Here is a 25,074-nt window from a genome sequence, read left to right as displayed (position 1 = left end):
AAACCAGAGAGCCAGCAGAGCAGAGCAGAGCTCGCACACCCTCACACACAGACATACAGCTGCCGAGGAAAGTCTGGTGAGCTGTAGCAAAGAGCAAAACCGAGGTAGGTTTTTTGCAGCTGTGGGTGAAGATGACCTCATCGTTGTGTTTCTCAGCAGCTGTAAATCAGATCTGGCTCAAAGAAATGAATGCTTTTATTCTGTTCTTCACAGTTCTTTGAAACAATGTAGCTTTTTTCAGTCTGAACTTTTGCTTAGAATCACGTTTGCTGTGTCAGTTTTTGTTAGATATTAAATTTTCCCCTAATTATCCTCCACAGACAGTCATCTCAAATGAGCTTCAGCAGATCTTTGAAGAGTTTAACAGTGTGTTTGCATTTTATTCACTTTGTATTTTCAGACAGAAGCTGGCGTGAAGTTGGTACCTGGAAAGCAGACCTTACTGAGCATCCTACTCGGGACGTAGCTGAAGGAGTGGTAATAACACAGACCAGTCCTTTGCAACCCCTTTCAAACTTTCACCTCTTAACTCCTGTCCATCAGTCCCCACCCCCTCCGGCAAAACTCTCAGATCACTGACTGAGGCAGACAGTCACCAGGGAGTCATTAACTTGCAGACTATCTGGCCTGTTCCCAAGGGTCAGCAGTGGTGGCATTTGTGCCAATGGAAGCCCCAGCGGTGGGTGACATGGGAGAAGTGTGCTGCCCACGATCTTGCTCTCCAGAGGGCGAGACTGTGTGTGCAGCACTAGCCCGTTATGAGAACACTCTAAGGGATGCCATCAGGGAGATCCATGTGGATGTGAGTACTTTTAAACTGGGTATGGAGCGTCGTCTGGAGGAGACGAACAACTTGAGTGGGCCCCTCGGACGAGCCGTGGTTCATCTCCAGCAGGAGAATCGGCAGCTCAGGAGTCAGCTGGATTCTCTGACTCGACAGGTGGAGCTACTCAGTGGCATCACATGTGACAGGAGCACCTTGCTGAACAACAACCACCACACACATGCCCAAAACCACAAGAACCACCTAGATGACATTGAGGAGAATCACCATGAGATAAAGGAGGTGATCTACGGAAAAGGTGAGGCTCACACGCAGAGTCAGGCTCATCTACACATGCAGACCTCCACCTTGGGAAGCCAAGCCCAGACCTACAGCAGCCTCAGCAATCAGACTATCCCTGCATCCCCCCCTGCCACTTTTTCATCCTCCTCCACCTCCAGTAGTCCTCCAGCTGGCTCCAGAGTTTCCTCCATGGTGACAAGCCCAGTGTCTGGGAGCAGCCCCTCCATCACCCGCTTCTCCAGCCGAGCCACTTTTGCTGTGTCCAGCAAGACCAATGTGAGTACTTCATAGAGCAGAAATCCATTCATGAAGAGTTCTTTAGTGGTTCAGAGGTTTTTGATGTCTAGAGTGAACAAATGTGCCGAATGAACAAATGTGAAAGTTCTTCAGTCAACCTTGCCATGTCGCATTTATTTTTATTTGCACTGATATTGAACTGGTTTTTATTGACAACAGTAACCATCAGCAACCTGTCAGGGAATATACATTTTTCCGTTTCTACCTGTCTTGGCCTAGGCCTATGTGCCTCTGTTACCTTAAAATGTTGTGCTAACTTAGCTAACTGCTAACTGCCATTAGCATATATTAGCAGATACATTTATATAGATGGTTATATATCTGTAGTTCACAATTTCAGTTTATCTGTTATATTATTGGTAATAACTGAAACTGTAGACACATTTAAATATCTCAGTTTTATAATTACATTTGGCTAAACATAGAGTTTTAATTTAGCTAGCAGTTAAATTGTTGTAATATTACTGCAATATATACTGTTTCTTTAACTTTTTAATTGTTCCTTAAAAAGTTTCTTGATTGTTCCCTGGCAGTAACCCGACTGAAAATCATTGCTTTAGCCTGCAAGGGAAGAAATGTTACACTCTTTCAAGGAATCTATTCCAAAAAAATGTACACTTGATGCCCTCCAGGGTTCTTGTAGAAGCTCTTCGCATATTTTTATCTACTCTCTAGTTTACAGTTCAGATTTGTCATGTACTTTGTAACATGAATGGAAATTTAATATAGTGCAACTGCAAAGTAGCAGTAGTTGCAATGGCCACAGTGGTAAAGACACAGATTTATGAGTTTAAATGAAGCAATGTTGCATTGTGGGTGTGTAGATGTGTCATACGAGGCACTGGCTATGTCACTGTGGTTGCACAATAGCCCTCTGCCAGGATGCTTAAGGATTTATGAAGTGCAGTAACATGAGTCAAGAAGGCTCCTGGGAGGTGAGGTTAGTGCGGTTGTGTGGTTTTTCAGACCTGTACCAAATATTTGAAGTCAGCATTGTGAAATGTCGGCTCTGGTTAGTCATTATTGCCTTAGTCCTGCATGTACCACGTTTATCCAGTTTTGGTTTGATTTTCATGTCTTAGCTTCACCTGAATGATTACATAGTTCTCCTTTGGTCTTGTGAAAGTCGTTTGAAACTCTAATGACTGCATCCAGAAACTGGTGGGTGAAGCTAACAAAACAAGCTTGTTCTCTTAGTTTCTGTAAAGCTGATATTTTTCCAGATGCCAAGAATGTTTTAGAGCTGGTTTCATGATGTGTCCATGTGGGTTACATCACAATACATCAATGAGTCTGTGAGTCAGAGTTTTAGTGTTTTGTGCTTTCTGAGCCATTCCCAGTTATTTTAAGTTCAACTTGGGATGCAGTTCATGAAAGTATGTCTTCTGTCTTATGACTGTTCTTAACCATTTACATCAGCTGGTTTTGTTTTCCTCCTTGGCTTGTTTAGCCTCTGATGAAACCAAAAGAGAATCTCCTGGCTTTTATCCATCCTGTGGTTTCTGCATCACTCAGCCGGTTGATGATGAGCGTGTGGTTTTCCTGGCCTTGTCCTCATGATAAATTTATGGGTTCCTTAGAGAAATAAGGAAACTTTCTAAATATTTAGGCTAGACAGCAGCTTAAGACGATCAAGATGCTTTTTAATGTCTTCCCGTTCCTAGGCGATTGAGTGGTTTGGAGTACTGATTATACCCTTCAAGTATTTGCAATTTCAGAGCGATAGAATTAAATGGAACTTGAGAATATTAAATGCATTTTTAAGGCATGCACCAATCTTACCTATGACCCCCAACTTATCCCAGCTGAGAGTGAGTGAGATACACAAGTTGCCCTATCAAAACCTAAACTTGTTCAATGTGCTTACATTTATGTGATTGTATAGTATATTATTAAAATCTTGGTTCTATTTTTTTTCATTTTCTATGCCAAAGATTTTTGCAGAGCAGATGTTCGCTTTGCTGAACTCAATGACCACCATTGTGAGTCCATCAACAGTAGATAATATGTGAAGTCACATGTCAAGCTGTTACTAGTACTTTAAAGTGACATTGGGAAACTTGTATGGCAGGAGGAGGTCCTGAGAAGACACACCATAAAGTTGTGGAAAGTGTGACAATCATGAGGTTAGTATTAAGTCTGCTTTTTATTCAGAGCAGGGCAGCTCCCAAATTGAGCCTTTCCTGTGCACTCAGCGCTGACACAAAGCTGGGAGATACACATACCATCATGGGAAGTAGTAAACACATTGTATGGAAACGGCTGACATAACTAGTCAGCGTTTTGAAAAAGTGGTTATTTACATCCAAGTAATTAGAATTCCAGGTTATGTCAACTGGACTGGCATTCAGATAGTTTGAATGACTCACTCAATGCAGTTACACTACACCACATTAACACACATGATCATAAAGTATTTATCTCACTCCTATGAACATATGAGAGGCAGTTTAGAACTCCTTAAACATAGACATGGACATGCAGCATCCAAAATGGTAGTCAGTGAAATTAAATATTTATATTATTATTTTATTAATGTCCAACAGAAGTTAGATGTTGGCTTTATCAATGGAGCCATCCACCACCAGCTGGCACCTTACTCCTTTGCTGGCTTCTTACTACTAGTACTTGAAAAGAAAGCTGCTGGTGCTACCTCTGCTAACTTTAACCACATTCAGCAAGTTAGCATTGCGCATGTGCCATCTGCTGCATGTTGAAAAGTGCCACACATACTGTAGCATTTAAAATACGATTTGGTTCACAAAGAATGTCATTGACAGCTTCAAAAATACACATGCACATCAATCAGAATGTAACTTTAGCATTTTAGACCAGCTGACTTGTCTGATCTTTTTTCTTCCTTTTAAATAGGCCAGAGCATCACTAATTTGAACCTCTCACATCTTTGGGGTCTGGTTTTCTCCTTGCTATTCTAGCGTGTCATCTTGCCAAGATCTAAAATGCTAGATAGAAAAGGTGGATGTAGAGTTTTTTATAAGTAAGGAAGGACTTGACCACCAAATTAAGAGTAAATAGTTTCTCCAAAAAGCCCCAGATTTCATTGTAGGATTTACATTGTGTTTCAATGGCTTTTAGTGTCAAAGAGCACTATATTTCTATATATTTATATCTCCTTACAAAACAAATAACTAATGAACAATTAGCTGGAGAGCAGGACTTTTGAAATAATTTAGTCTGTGTTGACAGACACACTGTGCAAATATTTTGTGAGAACCAAAGATAACTTTGGGTCCTCATACCAACTGTGATGCACAGTGGTCTTAAGAAGTCTTGCAAATCCACCACGGAATGTCTCAAAAGAAATGCAGCATTATGGAAGGAGCTCCATTGATATGTTGCTGGGGAAACAGGCAGTACATGCAAGACAAGCATCTTGCATTTTTACCTCGAAGGGTCATCAGAAATTACCTACAAGCAATTTATTTCTGCTAAATGGGCACTGCTAGCTTTTGAAGCCATGGGTACACCTATACATGATTACATCTGTTGATGATATGATATTCATGCAGAGTTACAAGTCTTACAAAAACGTTAAAAGCACTTGCACACTTTATGGTAATAGCTGTTGCTCCTGTATCCGTGATTACCAAACTATGTCGTGGATACAACAGAAGAATGTTATCTTCTGTGAAATCATGTGGTCAGAGCTAAACAACACAAGGGCACCTTTGTTTCTGTGTATCTCTGCTGTGGGAGATCCCCCACTGTCAGCCACACACAGCAGAATAATGCATGTGTTCACAGAGGTTGGCTGTGTGTGCTCTGTGTTGTGGTAATTAGCTTCATGGCTGCTGTTTGAAATCATAATTGCAGCTCGCTCAGGTGCCACATCCTCACCTGGCTGTCGAGGTGAGATGGGGAGGATACGGTGCATAGAGTTCAGTTTCTGTTCAAAAATATACAAAGACTGCAGGCATACTTAACAGCTCGTGTCCAGGCTGAAGCTATCTGCAGCCAGAGAGATGTGTACAGGCGTGTCGTCTTCCATCCTGCTGTTACTCCTCACCATCAATGTACATGCCAAGCGGTCACAAGCAGACACACGCACCTGTGTGCACACATTTCACCTTCTCTCTGGTAGTGAAGTGAAAGCACCTGCAGCATGTATCTGTGAGTGAGTTATGAGCGTCTTTATTCATGATCAGTCTCTTTTTTTTCGCTGCGGTCTCCCTTCTCTTTAAAGAAGAAGCTGAGTGGAAATTTATGTATTTTTATTTTCACTGAGGTTATTAGTCATGTCCATCTGCCTCATCAAGATGATCATAACTGTGTATATGAGAAGTTCTGTTTCATCTGATTAAGTTCAGTGAAATTCGTTTAAAATGGAAACACATTTGTGTGTGTATGTGTGTGTGTGTGTGCGTGCGTGCGTGCGTGCATGTGTGTGTGTGTGCATGTTTTGTTTTTTTTGTTTAGAGTGGTGGCTGTTACCAATGATGACCTCAGGTCGTCGTGCTCCAGGACCACTGTTGCAACTGATTGAGATGCTACAGCTTTGCAACTTGGTGATAGGGACAGTTAAATGTATTGGGAGATGTTTTCCTTCAGCCTTTAGAACGTCAGATGAGATACTGAAAAGCAACACAGTCCACAACACTCATTCTATGTTTGACCACAGGATCATTTTTGAAACCAAAAATCAATGTTGATCTACTAATTTCATTGGTTAGGTTTGCACAACAAAACTACTTCAACAAAAATTTGTGGTTTTGGATGAAACAGATTATTTTACATTGTTAACTATTTTAAAAAGAGTCAGCATTTTAGAAAGCCTTTCTCACAGAAAGAACAAATTCTCCACTGTCTTTCCCCAGTCACAAAGCAGCATTATTGGTCAGTGGCAATGCACAAACAACAACAGAGTTGTGTTTTTTCATTAGCTAGTGGCCTTTTCTTCTTAAAAATAAAATCATCCATTTACTGCTCTTAACTATAGACTTAAAGCCAAAACAGTCTTATATCAGACCATAAATAAGCTTACTAATGGTCAGTTTGGGCAGTATTTTGGTCATTTTAGATGGCAGTCTATGGAGACCACTACAGGAACTGAAGCTGATGTTTGCTTTGCCTTTATTTTTCATCCCTGGAGGCTCTCACTTGTTTTTAGTGTGTGGAAAATGGGTGTGCTTGATTTATGACTCACAATGGAAAAGCTGCATATTGGGCAGTTGCCGATGTGTTGTTTTCATGCACCATCTAAAACATCAATAAATCATTACCAGGCGCATTTTGAGGTATTTTTGTTCTTGTCAGCAGTCTGGTACAAATTCAACAAAGGATTTTATTGGTGGTGGCAGACCTAGCAGGAAGCAACGGGATTTATGGGAAATGTGGTTTTAATTTTAAAGAACATCTGCACTCTACCACTGCTTCAAGACAGAAGCTATCCACTGGCTCAACCCATGTCTTATTTTACAGCAATTATACCAAGCTCCTAAACTTCATATGACAGTAATAATATACTGGCAAGCTGAAGGGAAATCTTGTATATTTATTAGAGTTTCAAGCAGCTAAGCTGTGGTCTAATCTTTAGATTTGTTACACCCCCTCAGTCCCTCCCCATACACCCGTGATCTCCATCTCCCACTAACATTATAAAATCCAGCACTGATGCTATCTACACAGTTGAGCAACAGACCATTGTAGCAGTCAGCCTACACTCTTTTAGTTTAGTCACAGACTGAGAAGAAACTGATGATTGCATGTTCAGGGCATTTAAATGCACTGACCCAAGTCCAAACTGCAGTACACATCCTTTGCCAGGATTACTGCCTGCTGCTGCACTCATTTAGCAGTAAATTAGTAAAAACCGCAATAGTATCGTTCTCGCTTTGTATGCACACATATAAATTATGCATATATGGTGATACAATGTACACACACACCATGTTAGCCAACTTCATTTTTCTGGGTTCGTTGTAGTTTGATTTAAAAAGTAGATCTATCGTAGTATTCTTTATTTTCATGCCACTAATATAGCCAAAGTTTGCAATAATAACATTAGCAGATATTAGATGTGAGTCCATCTGCTTTACGCTCTCAGTTTGAGACAGTTTCAGGGATGGAGCTGCAAAGGGCAGTTTTCTAAAGGAAATGGAAAGAGAAACAAAAATGGCTTGTTTTAAATATCAGTTCAATGCATCCATCCATTTTCTGGGTGGCTGGGTCACAGAGGAAGCAGCATGAGCAAAGAATCTACCTTTCCCTACCCACCTCCTCCAGCTTATCTGGGGGGTACACCAAGGTGTTCCCAGGCTAGCCAAGAGATATAATCTCTCTGGCGTATCCTGGGTCTACCCCAGGGGCTTTTTATGCAGGGACATACCTTGAACACTCCACTTTAACTGGTTCCTTTCAATGTGGAGGAGCAGCAGTGCAACCCACAATTGCATTCCCACCTCTTACCAGATCAATTTACTTTTATGTATATAGCTCCAAATCACCAAAACCTCATGTGACTTTACATTGTAAGGTAAAACCCCTACAATAACAGAGAGAAAAGCCCAACAATCTGATGATCCCCTATGAAAAAAAAACACTTGGTGACAGGAGGAAGGAAAAACTCCCTTTTAAAAGGAAGAAACCTTTAGCAGTACCAGGCTCAAGGAGGGACAACTATCTCCTGGATTGTGGAGGTTAATGGAAGAAGACAGGACACAAGACACACTGTGAAAGAGATTAATAATAACTAACTTTACACAGAGGACAGGCTAACAGAGTTTTCCAAGACCCAGTCTAAGACCAACAGGGATTATTTGAAACTCTGAATTAGGCAACAGTGATTAACCCTCTTGAGGCAGGCGTTGCCGATTTGCAACAGTTAAAAACTAACAACCTGACTCCACATACATATTTTATGAGGTTTTTTTACTCAGAAGTACCACTGCAGGACTTTAATTTGAGCCTGAGAGGGTTGCATTGTCCAAGACTTAAAGTTAATCGGTTTGCTTAATTACTTTACTCAAATTTTGGTCAGATTTTAACAGACTGAAAATGTGTGTCTGGGTGCAGAAAGACAAATAAATGAGTTAGAAGGCTACACTGCAGGGTAAAGAGCATGGTGTTGTATACTTCTGTGATAAAGACAGCTGACATTTACACACCCGCCTGTGGCGACTCCCCACATTCTCTGATAGCCGTGACGAACAACTCCTGATATCTGTCTGCCATCCATACATGCATCCATCTATCTATTCTCTCTGTGTGGCTCTGTGGCCCCTTCCTCACCCTTTAACCTTCCCCCATATTCCCATCCGAGCTGGGCTGCACTTTAAGGCTGGATTCCTTGCACCAACACCCCATCCTCCTCTTTGTGGCTATTAATACAGTCATGAGTGAGACAGAAAACAGAGTTTAACCTTTTAACATCCACCAGGTCACTAGTCCCCTAAACACCACTTCATTTTTACAGGAAGGTATAGGGTTACTTATGTCCACACCTTAATATGGGATTTTCTCTTATGTAGTACAACTAAGTAGAAATCTTAGACCAGAAGCACTGTAAGGCCAGAATGACACTAGTGGTGGATGTTAAGAGATCATAACTCATATCTTGCAGTCAGTTATCAATACACAACATATTATAGAAGTATGTCTACCCTCGTGATTGGCTGTTATTAAGCAGGTTTAGAGGTACACACTGCTTATCAGAGTTATTTTGAACAATTATTCTCCTAAACTGAAGCTATTGAGTCTGAACCAATATGGAAATGCAGAACAAAAACTGAGGAACAGCTGAAAAGAAACCAAGTATTGTGTGCACACGTGTGTGTGTGTGTGTGTGTGTGTGTGTGTGTACACATGCTGGGGGTTTAACAGAGGTATGCAGCCACTCCCAGACTACCCCTGGCTCTCTTAATGACTTCCAGACAATAGGCCGTGTTCCCGTCATCATCTCTCTGGAAACAGGTTAATAACTGACCAACCAGCCTGTGGGACCACTCACTCTCACTGCCCTCTGGAAGTCAGCTTCAGGAGATGATAGATTTTAAGGTTGCCTCTTTGGCTATCTCAACTCAGTCCCATGCTGGGAATACTTTACAGATTTCATTTAGCAGCACTCTGGCTTTGTTGTCTTGGAGCAATGCGCAGAAGGTACTTTAAGGAAAACTGGTTTTAGGGGTTAGGTGACACTTTGACAAGGTCCTGGTGAGAGTGCACAAAAATTTACATGTTTTTTCAGAAGTACAGTCTTCCGGCACAGGCAGCTGAGCCTGATGTTTTAGCTGCTTTGGACATTTGGGAAATTAATAGATACATACTTGGTGCCACACATCCACTGAGTGTTAACTGGGCATAATTCATCACATATTGGCACTGGAATACTTAAGTGAGGTGATTAGTGAAGCGGCCTTCCTTTTTCACCTCGTTCTCTAAACATAACAACGCACCTGTCTGGTGTATTCAGCTGTATGCTACAAACGAGAGTGAAGGGAGAGGAGATCCAGACCGTTCATGTTCACCAACATAGTAGAGGTCAGCATGTCAAACTCCCCCGTTTATGCTGACATCCTCTGCCTCATTGCCTGGAAAAGAGGAGGATGGAGGAGGGGAGGTCTTTATTGCTTCCACATGTTGGAGCGAGATGTTACTGTGAGAAATGTCCATTTCCAAAAGCCCACCTGGACCCATTTGTCATCAATACTTGGCCTGAAAGACACAGAACCCACTGTGTTCTTATTCCATTATTCTTAAATCACAAATGAATCCGACGTAACCACCAACACACAAGGAAAAGCTTACAAATGTCCTTTTTTGAGATGCGGCAGGTAGTGGATTGTAAATTATACTCTTAACATAGCCTACATTCACCGAACAACAGGTAACTATTCACTACATTTAGCCACGTTTTATTCCTTTGTCTCTGAGAGACACAGGATTATCAGAAAATTCAGAAAAGTCTGAAAAGCACACGTGAAACCACATGCTGGCAGCAGCAGCTAAGACTGCATCTTGCATTCAGTGGTGCTATGTTAGTGAAGTAAACCTTTCCCTGTACAGTAATTCTCACCTGCAATTAGGTTTTTATATTGTCTCAGTTCAAAGGCTGTGCATATTTTCCACTCCCAACCCTAAGTGGTGTTCCCTGGGATTTTTCTTTAAGAAATTGCAGGCTGTGTGAATGTATTTGAAGAACAGGTGATGTGAGTGTGTCTATTTCCTTCAGAAAATGATTCCTCAGTAGACCCCAGTAAGGAAATTACAGAGTTGGAGTCCTGTGTAACTGTTTCCTCTGATAGCATCACAGTAGCTTCTGTACATGATAACATGCTTCTTGCTTCATATGTTTCTGGACAGTTTGCTGTTATCTGTATTCTGCTTTGACCTTTTTCTTGCTGCTATAGAAAAATGGAAGGTCACATTCACAGTGATGTATGATAATTTGCAAGCTCTGTAAAAATTTACAATATGTAGTTTATAGTCCTGTATCGCTACAAGCGCACAAGTCTTCACTCTGTAATCATGTGTGTATTCATGGAAATCTTTGCGTTTGGGCATTTGTTTTGCAAATAAGTAGCTACTAAAGTTAGGTAATGGGTAACACATACATACACACACACTTTCCTTCACACTAGCACTTGTTGGAAGGGCGCCAGCTTGCCTCCATTTTTTAATGGTTGTTCCTTTCCTCCAGCACTCAAAGGTCACTCTAAGAGAGTGAAGGACAGAGGACGGCTTACAAGATGGAAAGATGAAAGAACAACAGATATAAGAAAGACATTTAGCTATACACCTGGGCAGCCAACCACATTTTAAAAGCAACATTTTCTGAAGTACCAGGACACTGCATTAGCATAATTTTTCTCCTAGAGAACAAAGAAAGTCAAGTTAGGGTTGACTGTGATGGCTTGGAACTCAGAGAGGGCTAAAGCACAAGATGTCACCAAGCAGAGCAGTTTATCTTTGGCCTCAGAGACCCTGATGACTTCATTAATTGGAGATAAATTATCTGAAATTCAGGAGCGGGACCACGCCTCCAGACACGCACCTTGCAGGTCTTATCTATATATGAGTCCCCCCAGTTCTACAAGTTTTTCGTTCTTATCTTTATGCTCCACCCTCCCACCCTCCCCTTTTTCAATTCTTTCACTTCTTATTAGTACTCATTAGTACATCGGGATCTGCCAGGCCGGGGAGCCACCGCCAGTCCTCTTCAAGGCCTTCCCCAAAACCTGAAAACTTCCAAGAACAACTTAGAGACAAAAAAGAATTGATAGTAGATCAGTGTCAATTGATGAGTTGTAGTCATAATTTAGGTATCTAAATTATTTTATTTTTAGTTGACTAGATATCATAAAATTATAGCAGACTAAATCTAAAGTTGATTTGGTTGACTAAAATAGAAAGTGTAAAAGTCTTTACCGTTGAGAGTTGCTCCACACAGTTTCTTTGAAATCTAATGCAAAAAGTGTGTACCTATGTCTCCTCTTCTCTTCCTGTGTAGCGTTTGGACCACTTCCAAAAAAGATTTTCGCGAACATTTTCATCTTGTTTTATTTGTAGATACATTTCATCATCATTTTTGTCCTCATATCATCCTTAGATGATAAGTTGATACCATTCTCATGTTAGTATAGTTCACATAAAGCCAGAGAAAGCATGAGGTTGACTTAGCATAAATGACTAAGTATTGAATGTTAGCTAGTACAGCTACTGCTTGTAACGCTTCTGTAAAATTACACATTTGTGTTTACCACAAAGCCAAAACTACTTAGATGTAACATGTTCTTAGTCAAATTTAGGGCAGTTGAGGGGTGCTAAACTTTGCAACTACAGAGAGGGTCAGCTAAATGTTAAACTAGGTCAGCATGTTGGGTGAAAACTACGAAAAAAATTCCGAATTTCCATTTGTGGGTACATGAGGATGAAATAAAAGATGTTAGTGGCATTTAAAAGTACAATAAATGTGAACATCCAAACTGCTCCTTTCCTTTGATATCTAAGTTGGCTAAATATTAAGCAGACTATTCGCTTAAAGAAAATGGACTGGTGCTTTTCCACTCAAGCGAACGGTCATTTTTACTATAAGCTTCATTCACCCATCCACCCATTCCCATCCTCACCTCACCCCGCACCCTTTCAGAGTCTTTATTAAGGTGTCATTGATGAAGACGCTTCTGACAGCTAAACAATGTCTTGTGACTAAACACAGGATATGGCGCTCAACCATCACCCTCATACCTCGTCCTGTTTGAACAGACAGGTTTACATGCCGGGTGTGTTGTCCCAAAGCAACAGCTGACATTTGCAAATATTCTGGTATATACTTGCACTAGAGGAGGGATGGTAGCTGTCTTCAGTTTGAGCTAAATTGCAAAAAAAATTTACACAGTTGTAATCATTAGATGTGTGAGTTTTTCTGAAGGTTGACAAATAAAATATTTAACTGAGTACGCTGATTTCAAATCAGCTATTTGACTGGGGGTTAAACGAAATGATAGTGTTTTGTACAGTTTCCTTCAGTGGAGGTCGGACACTTATCCACGGGGTACCTCAGAGTGCAAAAATCTAATATGTTCTCCTTTTCCTCATATTTCCTCCTCTGTCTCTATTCTCACACTGGGGGCTTCATTACATTTTCTGCTCTGCTTTAACAGTTTGGTCCAGATATTTTTATAGTTCCTCACTCACGATGCAGTGACGCACTGGTGGATTTGTTGTACCTCTAAGAAAGAAAAAGGAGCTTTTATAAATGTGAATATACATGTGCGTTCATGCATATTCACATTTATGCTAATAGTTAGCAGTTACCTCTGAGCTTTAACATCATTAATGTAATTGTGCAAGACTAAAGCAAAACAAGAAAGCAGACAATGTAAGCTGACCTCCTTAAAGTCCATCCACTTTGGCTTTCTCTGTGTTTTTATGATTCCTGCTTACAGCTACTATTATACACGTGTCTGCCAGTACAGGGAGACGTGACTGTTGGATGTTAAAGGTTCATGAATCTGGAACCAGAGGAGGTGATGATGTCTTTAAAATGTGAGGCCTAATTAACAAGGATACTGGATTTCAAGCAGATGCTAATTCTTGGCATGGGTGTAGTTATGCTGAGTGTCATGGCACAAAAATACTGCATTTGTAGGTGGCCTGTCTAGCAATAATTTAATTGGCTGGAAGTGGTTAAGTCTAAATCTAAACATACAGTTTAAAGTTAGTTCAGGTGACTTTTAATGAAGATTTGGATTGGGAGCTAAACCATGCTCACAACACAGACTGTAACAGCATTTGCATTTTTATGTGAAATACAGGTTCAGCTCCTGAAACTACTTCAGGGGTTTCATGAAATCATGGAGCAATCTCGCAAAATCGTAGATTTTTACATAGCTGGGAGTAATGATGTCCTAGTGAGCTATGCTAATGCTAATCCTGCTCAGCAACTTGAAACTCTGTAATGTTTGCTTGACCTCATTGTCAGTGCTACATGCGTATTCACTCGTGTGTGTATAAATATTAGCTGTGTAGCAGCTGCTAACCTGAGTCTTGACCTTCGCTGGTCAAAAAAATACCCCTAAAGAATAGTACTAATATTTATCTACTGCACACTGACATTCGAAAGACTCATCACGTTACAGACGTTAAGAACATTTTAGTACTTCCAAATGTTAGGAGACACTGTCTGGCTGACATCCAGCTTTTGATAAAATATCAGCACATCAAGTGCAGAGTAATCCAACAGATATCAGCTGACTGATTTCCTACTCATGAGGCTCTTGTGCCAAAGTGTTTGTTTAACCAAATGCATGCAGAAATGTGATGAGTGCGGCCTGTCCTGTGGTCTCTGGTCAACCTTGTGCCACGTGAAGTGTGCAGAACACAGCGTTCAGCTGCGCGCTCTGCCAGCAAATAAACCTCGAGATACCAGAGAGTTTACAGGAACCTCAGCAGCTATGCTCTCATATTTCCCCCTCTGACCTAAAGTGGACATCTGATGATCTGAGTACTTAAGCCGGGGAAGCTCCCCTCCCCAAAGCCAGACATTCTGCAATTTGTCTCCCTCCTCCTGCTGGATAGCCAGCTGTTTCCACCTCACTACCCTTATTCCCAGCCCCTCTACACTATTTCCCATCATGGAATATAAAATCACTCCCTGTCTTTTGCTTTCCTCACTTTATCATACATTACCCTTATTGAGTGTGTCATCACAATTTAATAAAATAACACCACCCCTATCCGTGCACACATTCTCTCTTGTTGCCTTGCTTTCACACACATGACCCAGCAGCATTCCTATACGTTGAGCTCACTCTGTCTATCATGCACACATATACACGCCCCAAGATTTCCTCAACTGAGCACAGCGTGCTGTCTCACAGCCAGAGCAGCACATTGTATATACATGTATGTACAGAGGGGATGCAGAAGTTTCAAGTTTCTGTCTTCTGAGACGTTGCCTTGTGGCAGAAAATTGAGGTTGTTTCTTTATTCTTTAGGTGTTGTTGGGGTTTTGTTTATGGTTCCAACACCTAAACACATTATCCAGTGAATATACCTCCACTGTATTGGGTGGGTCGAGATCTCAGCAAACCGATGGCTCCAGACTGCTACAGTGAAGTAATAAGCCGTTTTATTCTATAATTTGGGTCATTTCACACTTGAAAATTCTTTCCAAGGTTTTAAAGTCTTGACAGTGTTTGCACTCTTATTTCCTTGTTTGAATGTTTATATTCACATCTGCTCAATTGCATGGCGACGTGCATATGTGCTACGCTTTTCTGGGTTTTCTAGACCAGCAAAGTGTTGATGACGCTTTCTAAACAGCGTTTGTGGCCTCAAGCTTTTGGCTTGTAAAGCACTGATTTAAGATAAGACCCTGGCTCCAGACCAGCTGCCAAACTGCCTGGGTGAAAAAAAGTTTTATCAGCGGGTAGATAGAGCTAGATATTTTGTCTAAGGAGTTTTGAAGTCTGAAACAAAGTTAAGCAAAAGTGAATTTTTAAATTCAGTACAGTTTGAATGTATAATGCCAGTTCACAGCAACAGTTGTAACAGAGAGCTTCATAGGTAAACACCCTAAAATATTAGAGAGAGAACCCAAAAGATGAGACAGGGAGTGAGAACTCTCTGGGGGATGCTGGGGGATTCCCAAGATGCAAATGAGTCTTTCTTCTTCAGTCACCTTCTTCACTCACTTTGTGTTTATACACCTTTCTGCATTTAATTATTGGTTATTACTAATCTATGGCCCTCTTCCATATGAATTCTTTGTCCTGTCTTCATCTGGTAACCCCCATCCCTCCCTGAGCCTGGTTTTGCTTGTGGTTTTTGTTAAAAGGGAGTTTTTTCCTTCCCACAGTCGCCAGTGCTTGCTTGTAGGGGTTCATGTGATTGCTGGGTTTTTCTCTGTTTTTCAGTAGTCTTTACCTTACAATCTAAACTGCCCTGAGGCAACTGATTTGGTGCTATATAAATACAATTGAATTGATTTAAATTGAAAATTAAAACATGGCAGAAAGTGGCAATTGTGGGAAGGAAGAACTTCCTTTGAACAGGAACAGGGAGCGACAGTCATCTTTTGTGAAAGATTAAGCTATCAGGGAAAAAAGGATTAAAAATTTAATGGAGTGAACAGAAACTGAAAAATGCTTCCAAGCACACTGATGTTATCTAAACACACAATTGGTGCATCAGATGCATCACTGAAGATATAATGTTTTCAGTCAAATGCTGTGCAGGAATCGGCCCTGTCTACTTAATTCCACTGTGACAGCCAAGTCTGAAGTACAACCAGCTGCTCAACAAGCTGTGGCTGCCCAACATGGCTGCCCGAAGGTGCGTTACGTCTGTGAAGAGCTCTTTCAGGATCACTTAGGGTAAAATTTGCACATCATATATAACATTTTACAAAAATATAAAATAATAGAATTTAACAAGGCCCGAGGGAATTTCTATACGATCGTCATAATAAAAGCTACAATAGTAGATTAAATTTGATATGATGCCATTTCAGACATTAACTATCTGAGGCAGTTGCTGACACAGGCGAACTAGAGACCTGTGACCTTGAGCAAATACTGTCAGTGCTGCACTGTTGACCTGAGCAGTGTTGCTCTGACGATAGTCACACTAAACTCTGCCTATCTATCTGACAAGGCTACATGGAAAGTACAGCAACTTTGGCCACAACCAATGTGGAACAGCAGCTCCATGCATTAAGCGTGTGAGATAGAGGTAAGGATGGTGATTAGTTGTCCCATGTGGCCGACAGGGTGTGGTGAGAGAGAAAGGACAGCCTCTCCTTAGCTACAAGACTGAACTGATTCCAGAGGCAGGAAGGAAAGTGGGGTCACGTAAATGCTGAAATATGAACTCTGGATACTGATGATGTTTGACATTAAAAACTTGATCCCAGTCACTTTAGCACTCAGAACCGGGTGGATTTTGGCTGTTCTCCCATCCCTGAGCACGTCGGTGACATGCAGCTCCCGATTTAAAACAAAGACTTTCCGAGTCTTATCAAAGGAGGGGGGAGACGAGCATGGAACAAAGCATCCCTCTGCCTCTCGCACTTGCAAGCTTCACTGAGGTCCATGTGCAAAATAAATGGCTTTGAAGTGCACTCAGTTGTGGCGTGCCAATTTGTTTTGTTTTGTCTGAAGCTGTGTCAAAAAAAGCCATATGTTGGAGAAAAAGTTGAAAACTTGAAAGGAGTGAAAGAGTCCAACAATGACTCAGTGAGCATCTGGATTTCTTTTCTTCTTTTTTTTTGTTCAAGCCAGAGGAACATGAATTGTCTACAATCCAAACATAACATATTGGTGTTTGAAAAGCTAAACGTGAAACTAAGAGGAGACTAAAAAGGTGACCAAGTGCAGTTTTTAGTCCACTTGGGAAGGCAATTCCAGTAGACAATCAGCTGATCAATCCTACAACGATTAAATGGCAAGAGTCTTAAGTTGCTGGTTTTCATCTTACGTGTATGACATTGTGTTGTGGCAGTGAAGAAAAATGGCCCTCCTGTTTGTCACAAATGAAGGTCAAACATAACTTCACGTCTGTTGTTGGCATGCCGTGTGTTTCAGAGCATTGAGCGAGAGGAGCCAATTGAAGTCGACCCAGCCCCGACACATTCTGGACAGGAAAATGGACACGCTGTTTCTAAAGGTAATCACACAGCTATGGTCTCACATCCTCGCAGTGCAGCTTGTCCCCGCAGTTAATGATAATACAGTCACAAAGCATTGTTTCAGGGAGTTTCCAGTTATTTTACCCAGCGTGCTTAGCCAAAGGAAACAGATTTATGATGTTTTGTGGCTATAGCGTTAGGAAGTGTATCATTTGTAGACCATAAAAATCAAAGCAGAACCATTTTTGGAACAGAGTGGGGGGAGTGGGGGAGTTATCAGCTAACACTAGCACCTTAAGTAATCTATATTTACAATGTAAGAAGGTAAGGTTAGGAAAGTCTATAATACAGTAAGAAGGAGACACAGTGTTTGTACTTTTTCTATAAGTCCCCAAATATTTACAGTTTAGTTTGTGTCTAATTTCTCATTTTTGAAGTCTCCTTTGTGTCCTTTCCAATTCAGAGGAATTCATGGTAAATGTTGGGGAATGACAGCAAGTTATTATGAAGTGCTGTCTGTCTTTCTTTGCTCCTAGATTGTATCTTTAGCATGCTTTATCAGCTTTTTATACCTTTTCATCCAATCAGAACATTCAGTGCTGGTACATGGAAAGATCTCTCCACCCACTGACTCTCCACATGAGCACGCTCCCATTGTCACCATGCGGATGCCCCACCTCCCCATTACTGCTACAACCAAGACAGCAGAAATCAAAAGCTCACCCATTGTTCCAAGTAGCCCTGCAAGTCCTCTGACCTCTCTGGCCTCCTCCGAGCCCTCACCTGGTGGCCAGCCAGCTTCTAGCACCACCCTGCCCGAGCCAATAGAGGAGTCTCCGATACAACCAGGTAGCTGACAGTTAAATCATGAAGTAATGTTATGACACATGAACGCAGCATAAATTGTAACTAAATTAGAATTTCCTTTGAGCAGCACCTTCTGTAAAATCCTGGACTCCTACACCTATCAGAGCTTTGGGATCTCCTTATCTTCAGGGTGAGTCATTGTTTCAGAAAGTTCTAGACATAAAAGTATTGCAGATATGCATAATTTACTTTTTGCCTTGTCTATTCCAGAGAAGGCAAATTCAGTTCCTGCTAAGTCTGTGACCTACTCAGGTCTACGGGAGTCTGACAGGTAATTGGATGGCAAACATCACACTCTCAGAACAGAGAAAGTATCTTTTGCTTTGTCTGACACTTGTGCATTGTCATCCTGCAGTGACGGCTCCTTTGGGCAGATGGGAGAAAGGAGGCGAGAGCTGGTGAGATCACAGACTCTGCCCCGTAACATCGGTGCTCAAGCCCGTCGAGCTATCTTTGAAAGACTGGATTCTGAGGCCAGGTGAGAGCATCGCAATGCTACCTTTGGCAGCACATCAACACAGCAGTCTTATTTATCTTTGTTTCCCCTTTCTTTCTGTGCGCAGTCGTCTTAAACCAGTGGAGTCGAAGCCCAAGCTGAAGCGCTCTCAGAGTTTCGGGGTGTCCACTGCCAGCAGCATCAAACAGATCCTTCTCGAGTGGTGTCGCTCCAAGACCATTGGCTACCAGGTAAAACACTCATTATCATTAGTCTCACCAGCCAATAAAGCCTGGAGGGGAACATGTCACACTTTTGTAAACGTATATGTTTTTTAAATGTATTAAATTATCTGTAGCTATTGAATATTTTGACAAATAGGCTTAAACACTGATTTTCTACTTTTCACCTTCTCCAGAACAGATGATGGTCAGTTACCTTCGTCAACTGTTTCCTGCTCTCCACACAGTCACTGACATCACTTCACTTCACCATAGCACAAAACAAACTTTCAGAGATGTGCACCACATAGATAATCCAGTGTGCCTGAGTATATTTCAGCCAGTTACTTTTTTCTTCTTTGTTTATTTTTTTTGTTGCACTCTAACGTAGTGGAAAATTGACAACATGTTCGTGTGCTGATTAGATGTTTGCAGCTGTGCTTTACAGTTGGAAGCGCAAGAACACAAGGCTGCTAATGGAAGACACAAGTACATTCATACTGTCCTCTCCATAATGTTTTACAGCTGTTGGTCTATCCAGTTTGACTTTGTGGTAGTTTGTAAGGTTGCTTCTCGAGCCCCACAAAATCCTACTAGCAAGTGAGCATACTACGTTACACAGCGGTATAAGGATAAGTAGATAATGGATTACTAAATGTCATCGGAATTTTTGCATCTAGGTTCTTGTGTTTTGTGTTTTTTGATCATCCTGGCATTTTCAGATTTTTTTTATAAATGACTTGACATAAGGAAGTCATTGAAGAACAAGGCAAATTCATAGGGTAGAAAACAGGCCTTGGTAAAATTAGCTTTCTCTACAAGAGTTAATAAATACAAGAAGGTAGATATTAACCTTACTTTTATGTGTTTCCAAATAAAATAGTCCTAATTAGCTCAACGTTTTGACAAATAGACTAATTAATTTTTTTCTGAGAGTGACATGGTGTCCAGTACAAAGCAGTGGGCAAAGCAGCAATTAGCCCAAATTAGCATATTAAGAAAAAAAAAGCTTCATGACCCTAAAAAATTACACACCAGACACATATAATATTTTGTGTGTTTATTTTATTCAGATCCAAATAAACAGATATAAACAATCAGACCTCTACATTTGAATACACAATGAGATGGAAATAGTAAAATAATCACACCCGCTGCTCCGGTCAGTCAGCTCTCTAAAATGATTACTCTGTCTCCTCAGATGTGATCCCAACTCTGCCAACATGAGGTCAAACTGTCCCACTGGCATCCTGAAATATGTATGAAAGTAGTCATGATACAACTTCAACTCCTGGATCAAACCGTGAAATCCTCCCTGCTGCTGCCTTCTTGCGAGAATTGGATAGATCCAGAAACTGTTTCTTCTTTTTCTTGTCATTTTTTCGCAGTGTGATGAGTGTGTAAGGGCATTTAGGAGCTTGAAAATACAAGTAAAGTCATTTGGAGGTGGTTTTAACCCCGGTGATGGTAATGACCCACACCTTTCCTGACGTAATGACTCACATGATCAATAGCGGGTCAGTAACCAAGTCCAAAGGGAACAACCTCTACTCAGGTTTAAATACCTGGGACTCTCCACCTTTTTTTTTAGACTGAAGAAGCCTCTTGGATGAGAGACACATCATAAACTTAAAGAAGTCCAGTCCCATTCTTTTTTTTCAAGCTCCCAAGACTACAATGACGTGTATGACTAACTTAAAAACTTTACAAACTAGTGGCTAATGTCACGCTAGCTATATCCATCTTTCATACACGTTGACACTGAACTAGAGCTCCTGGAGCTGCTGCTTGTTTATTGGACACACGTGACAGCAGTTCTACTGACTGACTTATAGGACTCTTGGAAGTGACACAAATAATTGTACTTCCCCAAATAAACTGGACAGGGTACATAATGTGTGTCAGAGATAGAAAACTATAAATTAGAATACTCGACCTAGATACATGCAGCTGTTTCATGCTGATTTACCCTGTTGGTACACAGAGGGACTGCTAATGTGCTTACTGTGTTCCTTTCAACTACAGTAGCAGTGAGCATCCTTGTGGTAAATAGGTGCATCTAATTGCACATGTGTGTTTTGCGGAGGTGTGGAGGCGTGGTTTATGCTGAGGTCCCAAAGTGCAAAGTGACACTTTGCTGCACTCTGAAAGCCTTTTTTCTTGACTGCAGCCTGAGCCAGCTGCTCCATGTGGTTTTGGTTACAGTCAAGCAAGCAAGACTCTTATTAACTTGTAGCAAACTCTTACATACACACACAAGAAGAAGAGGGAGACGTTCATTCGATTACGTGACGTGTTGCATTTCATTCAAGCCAAACTCCAGACCAATAAAGGGGTATCCTTGAAACAGCGTGATTTCAAGAGCACATCAGAGACTGAGAGAAGCAGAGCAGGGGGAAGTCTGTTTTAGCCATCATAATTATGGGCTAGACGCCGGATGGGGAGACGGCTTTATGAAGCTGCAACACGTCACGTGTCTATCTTTTACCTCTCACTGCTCTCCTAAATGCAGTATTCTCACACACTCATCATCACTTCTTCCTGTCCTCAGAACATCGACATCCAGAACTTCTCATCCAGTTGGAGTGATGGGATGGCTTTCTGTGCCCTGGTTCACTCCTTCTTTCCCACCGAGTTTGACTACACCTCTTTGTCACCGGCCAATCGCAGGCACAACTTTGAGCTGGCCTTTGGAACTGCAGAGTGAGTGATAACAATATGAAAATAGGCTGTGGATATTTTATTTTTGAAGATATGACACAGTGCTGCTTCACAAGCTTAAAAAATACACTTTCTGTCAATTCGTAGGTTTTACATATTATATGTAGAAGACATTATGTTTGTCATTCTTACCAGGTCTTAAATTATATTCTTAATGACATTCACGTATATTTTATTTTTAACAAGACACTACAAGAATGTTTTTTTTAATTTCATTTTAATGTTTATTATCTTCTCTCAAACATCATGTTTATTTTCATTCTGTTTTTTTATTTTATTTTATTTTTCATTTCAATATTTCATTTAGTTTTGTAAAACCAAAATATTTCCTTTCATTTTGCTTTGATGGAAGGTTAATTCACTAAAAAAAGATACGTTTTCACATGGCTCTTTGCAGTACTATAAAAAAAATTCCCTTCCACAGGAGGAGGAGGATAGATAGTAACCAATAACCAAATGCACTTGACTAACTGATCAGAGAGTGTGAGCGCATCTGTAAAAGCAGGTGTGTGTGTGTGTGTGTGAACACAATGTCACAACCTTCGCAGGATTAGATGTCCAACCAAATTCTCTCAAAGGTCCAGCACTCAGAGAAACTGCAAGAAACCCAAGAGCTCAATCTCAACATGTTAAATTGTACAGTAAGCTAATTGTGTTTGACATAAATTAGCCCAGATGTCACAGTTTTCCTTTAACTTCCTCCCACTCTCGTTGTGTTACAAACACAAACAGTTATTAGTTAGCTGGAGCTCAGTTGTGGTGTCTGGATTCTGCTAATATGGCTTTAAAAGATTTATGAGCCTTAACTCCATCAGCCATGCATGTCTGCTTTATTGTGGTTGGATGTTTCTGAATGGCTTTTCTCTCTTGGTTTGTTTTATAGCTCTCCACAAAGACCCAAATGCACGCGTTTTAAACGATCATTACTCCTGCAGATCCAGTCCTTTTTATTTCTCCATGCTTTTTTCCCCTCCCTTTTTCACATTTGATGAAAGGTGTGCATTCCTTTTCCCTGACCAAATGGCTTCATAAAGCCCAGCTTATTATCCCACTGCACTACACAGACCTACAGCGTGGACGTGCAATACTTGATTAAAGACAAGTTTATTTTGTGCCTGCAGCAGAATTAAGCTGTTTTGACTGAAAAGCATTATTCAATGGGTTCAGTGACCAGCTTTAGACTTGACCTCTTAAAGAGATCTGAGACTTACAGGACAGTGAATACACATATCAGGATGATTACATCCATCATGTCATTCTGTAACAAACTGTAACAAAACATGTCTGTTAAAAATCCATTTTCAGCAGCTTTACAGGTTCAGAACGCGACTGGCTGCTGTGTATTTTTTTGCATGATACAGTTCAGTCCTGTAACTCATAAAATCAATAATTAGGTAATAATTAGGTAAATAAATTAAGTATAAACTGAAGGAGTTTTTTTTTTAAAGAAAAACGTCAATCTTCTTCTTTAGAAAGTTAGAAAGTCCACTCTTTGATGCCACTTCTCTAGCCTTCCCTTTTCTTAACTTGTCTTCCTTTATCTCCACCTCCAGAACGAAGGCAGGCTGTGACCGGCTGATTGAGGTGGACGATATGATGATCATGGGCCGTAAGCCAGACCCCATGTGCGTCTTCACCTACGTGCAGTCCCTCTACAACCACCTGCGGAAGTTCGAGTGACGCTCAAAGACCTCTTTGAAAACATCAACATGCTATCAGCTAATTTCTGGTTTGCTGTCAGGCAGAGGCCTCTGCATGTAGGGCTGGTGGACAGAGCTGGCACTTTGGAAGGACTAGGTCACCCCCAAGTGGTGGATAAATAAACAATCCTCTACTGTGCAGCAGGAGAAGCAGCCCAGAGGGGAAGTGCTCACAGCTTGGGTCACTGACAGAGTGGACAGTGTTTCATCCATGCTGTGTATGAACAGTCATGAAGATGGATTAATACACAGTGGTCAGCAGTTTTTGTGTATGTTTGTGTGGTTTATATTTAGGTTTTTACTTTGTGTATGAGTATTTGTGTGTATGGCTGAGATATACTAGAGAGAGAGAAGAAATGTTGCTGTGTTCATTATTGTCACACATGCTTGTAGGTTAACCTCCATATTAATTTCAACCTGTGGAGAGGTATGTCTCAGAAATGTCACATTCCGTAAGGCTGTACGTCCGACTGTTTAGGGCATGTATGACGCAATGTTGTAGAAAATAAAATGATATTTTGATATGATGGTGAGCAATCTTTCAATCCACATATGCTGGATGACCCTTAGATGATGCTGAAATATGGAAAACAACATCAAGAAATTTTACTTCTCTGGGGAAACTTTTTTTTTCTTAATATCTACTTCTATATTATGACACAAGTGAAACGAATTTAAATAAACAGTGAAATTTATATGTTGCAGTTTTTTTTCTATCCTGGATTCATTGGGAACTAAGCAACGCTAAATTAATGGTCACTCAAGTTACAATGAAAGAGTAACATAAAACATAACAATTGCAAATAGTTGATCATGTGATCAGACTTTTGTAAATCCATAAAGTTGTGTGATTGTTTGGGTCTGTGTGGTTTTTAAGTGTCTCTTCCAGTTGTTGGAGCTGATTGCAGCAGGACAGCATCGGTTTCCAGACCATCTGCAATGTGTGGAGATTTTATACTATGTGTATGATATGATCTTAGGTTCCTCCACATCGTACAAGCTCAAATATATTACCTAAAGATCGATTCTGCTTGGAAGTTCCAGCTAACTGGATAGACTTTCAGTGTTACTTGGTCAGAAAGCCATAGTGCTGTGCTTCTGTCTCTCCTAAATTATAACAGCTGGCAGGTCAGGTTTGTTGTTATGACCATGATCTTCTTCAAAACCTAACCAAGTAGTTTTTAACCACATTAGCTTGACAGTTGAGTAGAAGATTAAGTATAAGTATTAAGCAAGAAAAAAAAAGAAAAGAAAGAAAAAACAGCAAGTGAGAAAAAGCAAGTGTAAAACACAAAGGGATGCCCAACTCATGAACAAACCATGATCCAACCTCATAATGTGGACTGTGCCTCACCTCTAGAATGTAAATTATCTCATGGGAACTGTAGGAGCAATGTAACGGCAGACGCAGAAGACAAAACCTACTATGTGACACCCCAGGATAGTTGGGATTCCTGCTTTTCTTGACCTGGTTGAACAAAATCAGCACAAGTTACTGAAAAAGACTGAATAATAAGATTATTTTTCCATTATTGTCTTTCCAATGTCCAACTAGTGTTGACACCAAACTGTGTAATGGAAAGGCATCTACATATATTGTGTTCTCACCTGAGAACAAGCTTTAAACAAAAACATGACCCTAACACCTGTACATTCTCAGAAATAGGGCTAAAGTGAAA

The 25,074-nt window shown here is 40.8% G+C and overlaps 1 protein-coding gene across 1 annotated transcript; it reads left to right on the top strand.

The window, feature by feature from the left end:
* smtnl2 (smoothelin like 2) lies at positions 1–24,251 on the top strand. Its single transcript, XM_084950569.1, has 10 exons — positions 1–104; positions 401–1,342; positions 17,407–17,488; positions 18,039–18,299; positions 18,385–18,447; positions 18,528–18,588; positions 18,673–18,795; positions 18,881–19,004; positions 21,526–21,677; positions 23,249–24,251. The coding sequence occupies exons 2-10, from the start codon at positions 665–667 to the stop codon at positions 23,373–23,375; spliced, it is 1,671 nt and encodes a 556-aa protein (XP_084806695.1). The 5' UTR covers positions 1–104; positions 401–664; the 3' UTR covers positions 23,376–24,251.
* Positions 24,252–25,074: the final 823 nt, after the last annotated feature.

Source organism: Perissodus microlepis, chromosome 14 (assembly GCF_051167445.1).
Source record: "Perissodus microlepis isolate ML-2025 ecotype Zambia chromosome 14, ASM5116744v1, whole genome shotgun sequence".
NCBI lineage: Eukaryota > Metazoa > Chordata > Actinopteri > Cichliformes > Cichlidae > Perissodus > Perissodus microlepis.
Note: the sequence above shows the minus strand (reverse complement) of the source record. Positions and strands in the feature narration are given on the sequence as shown.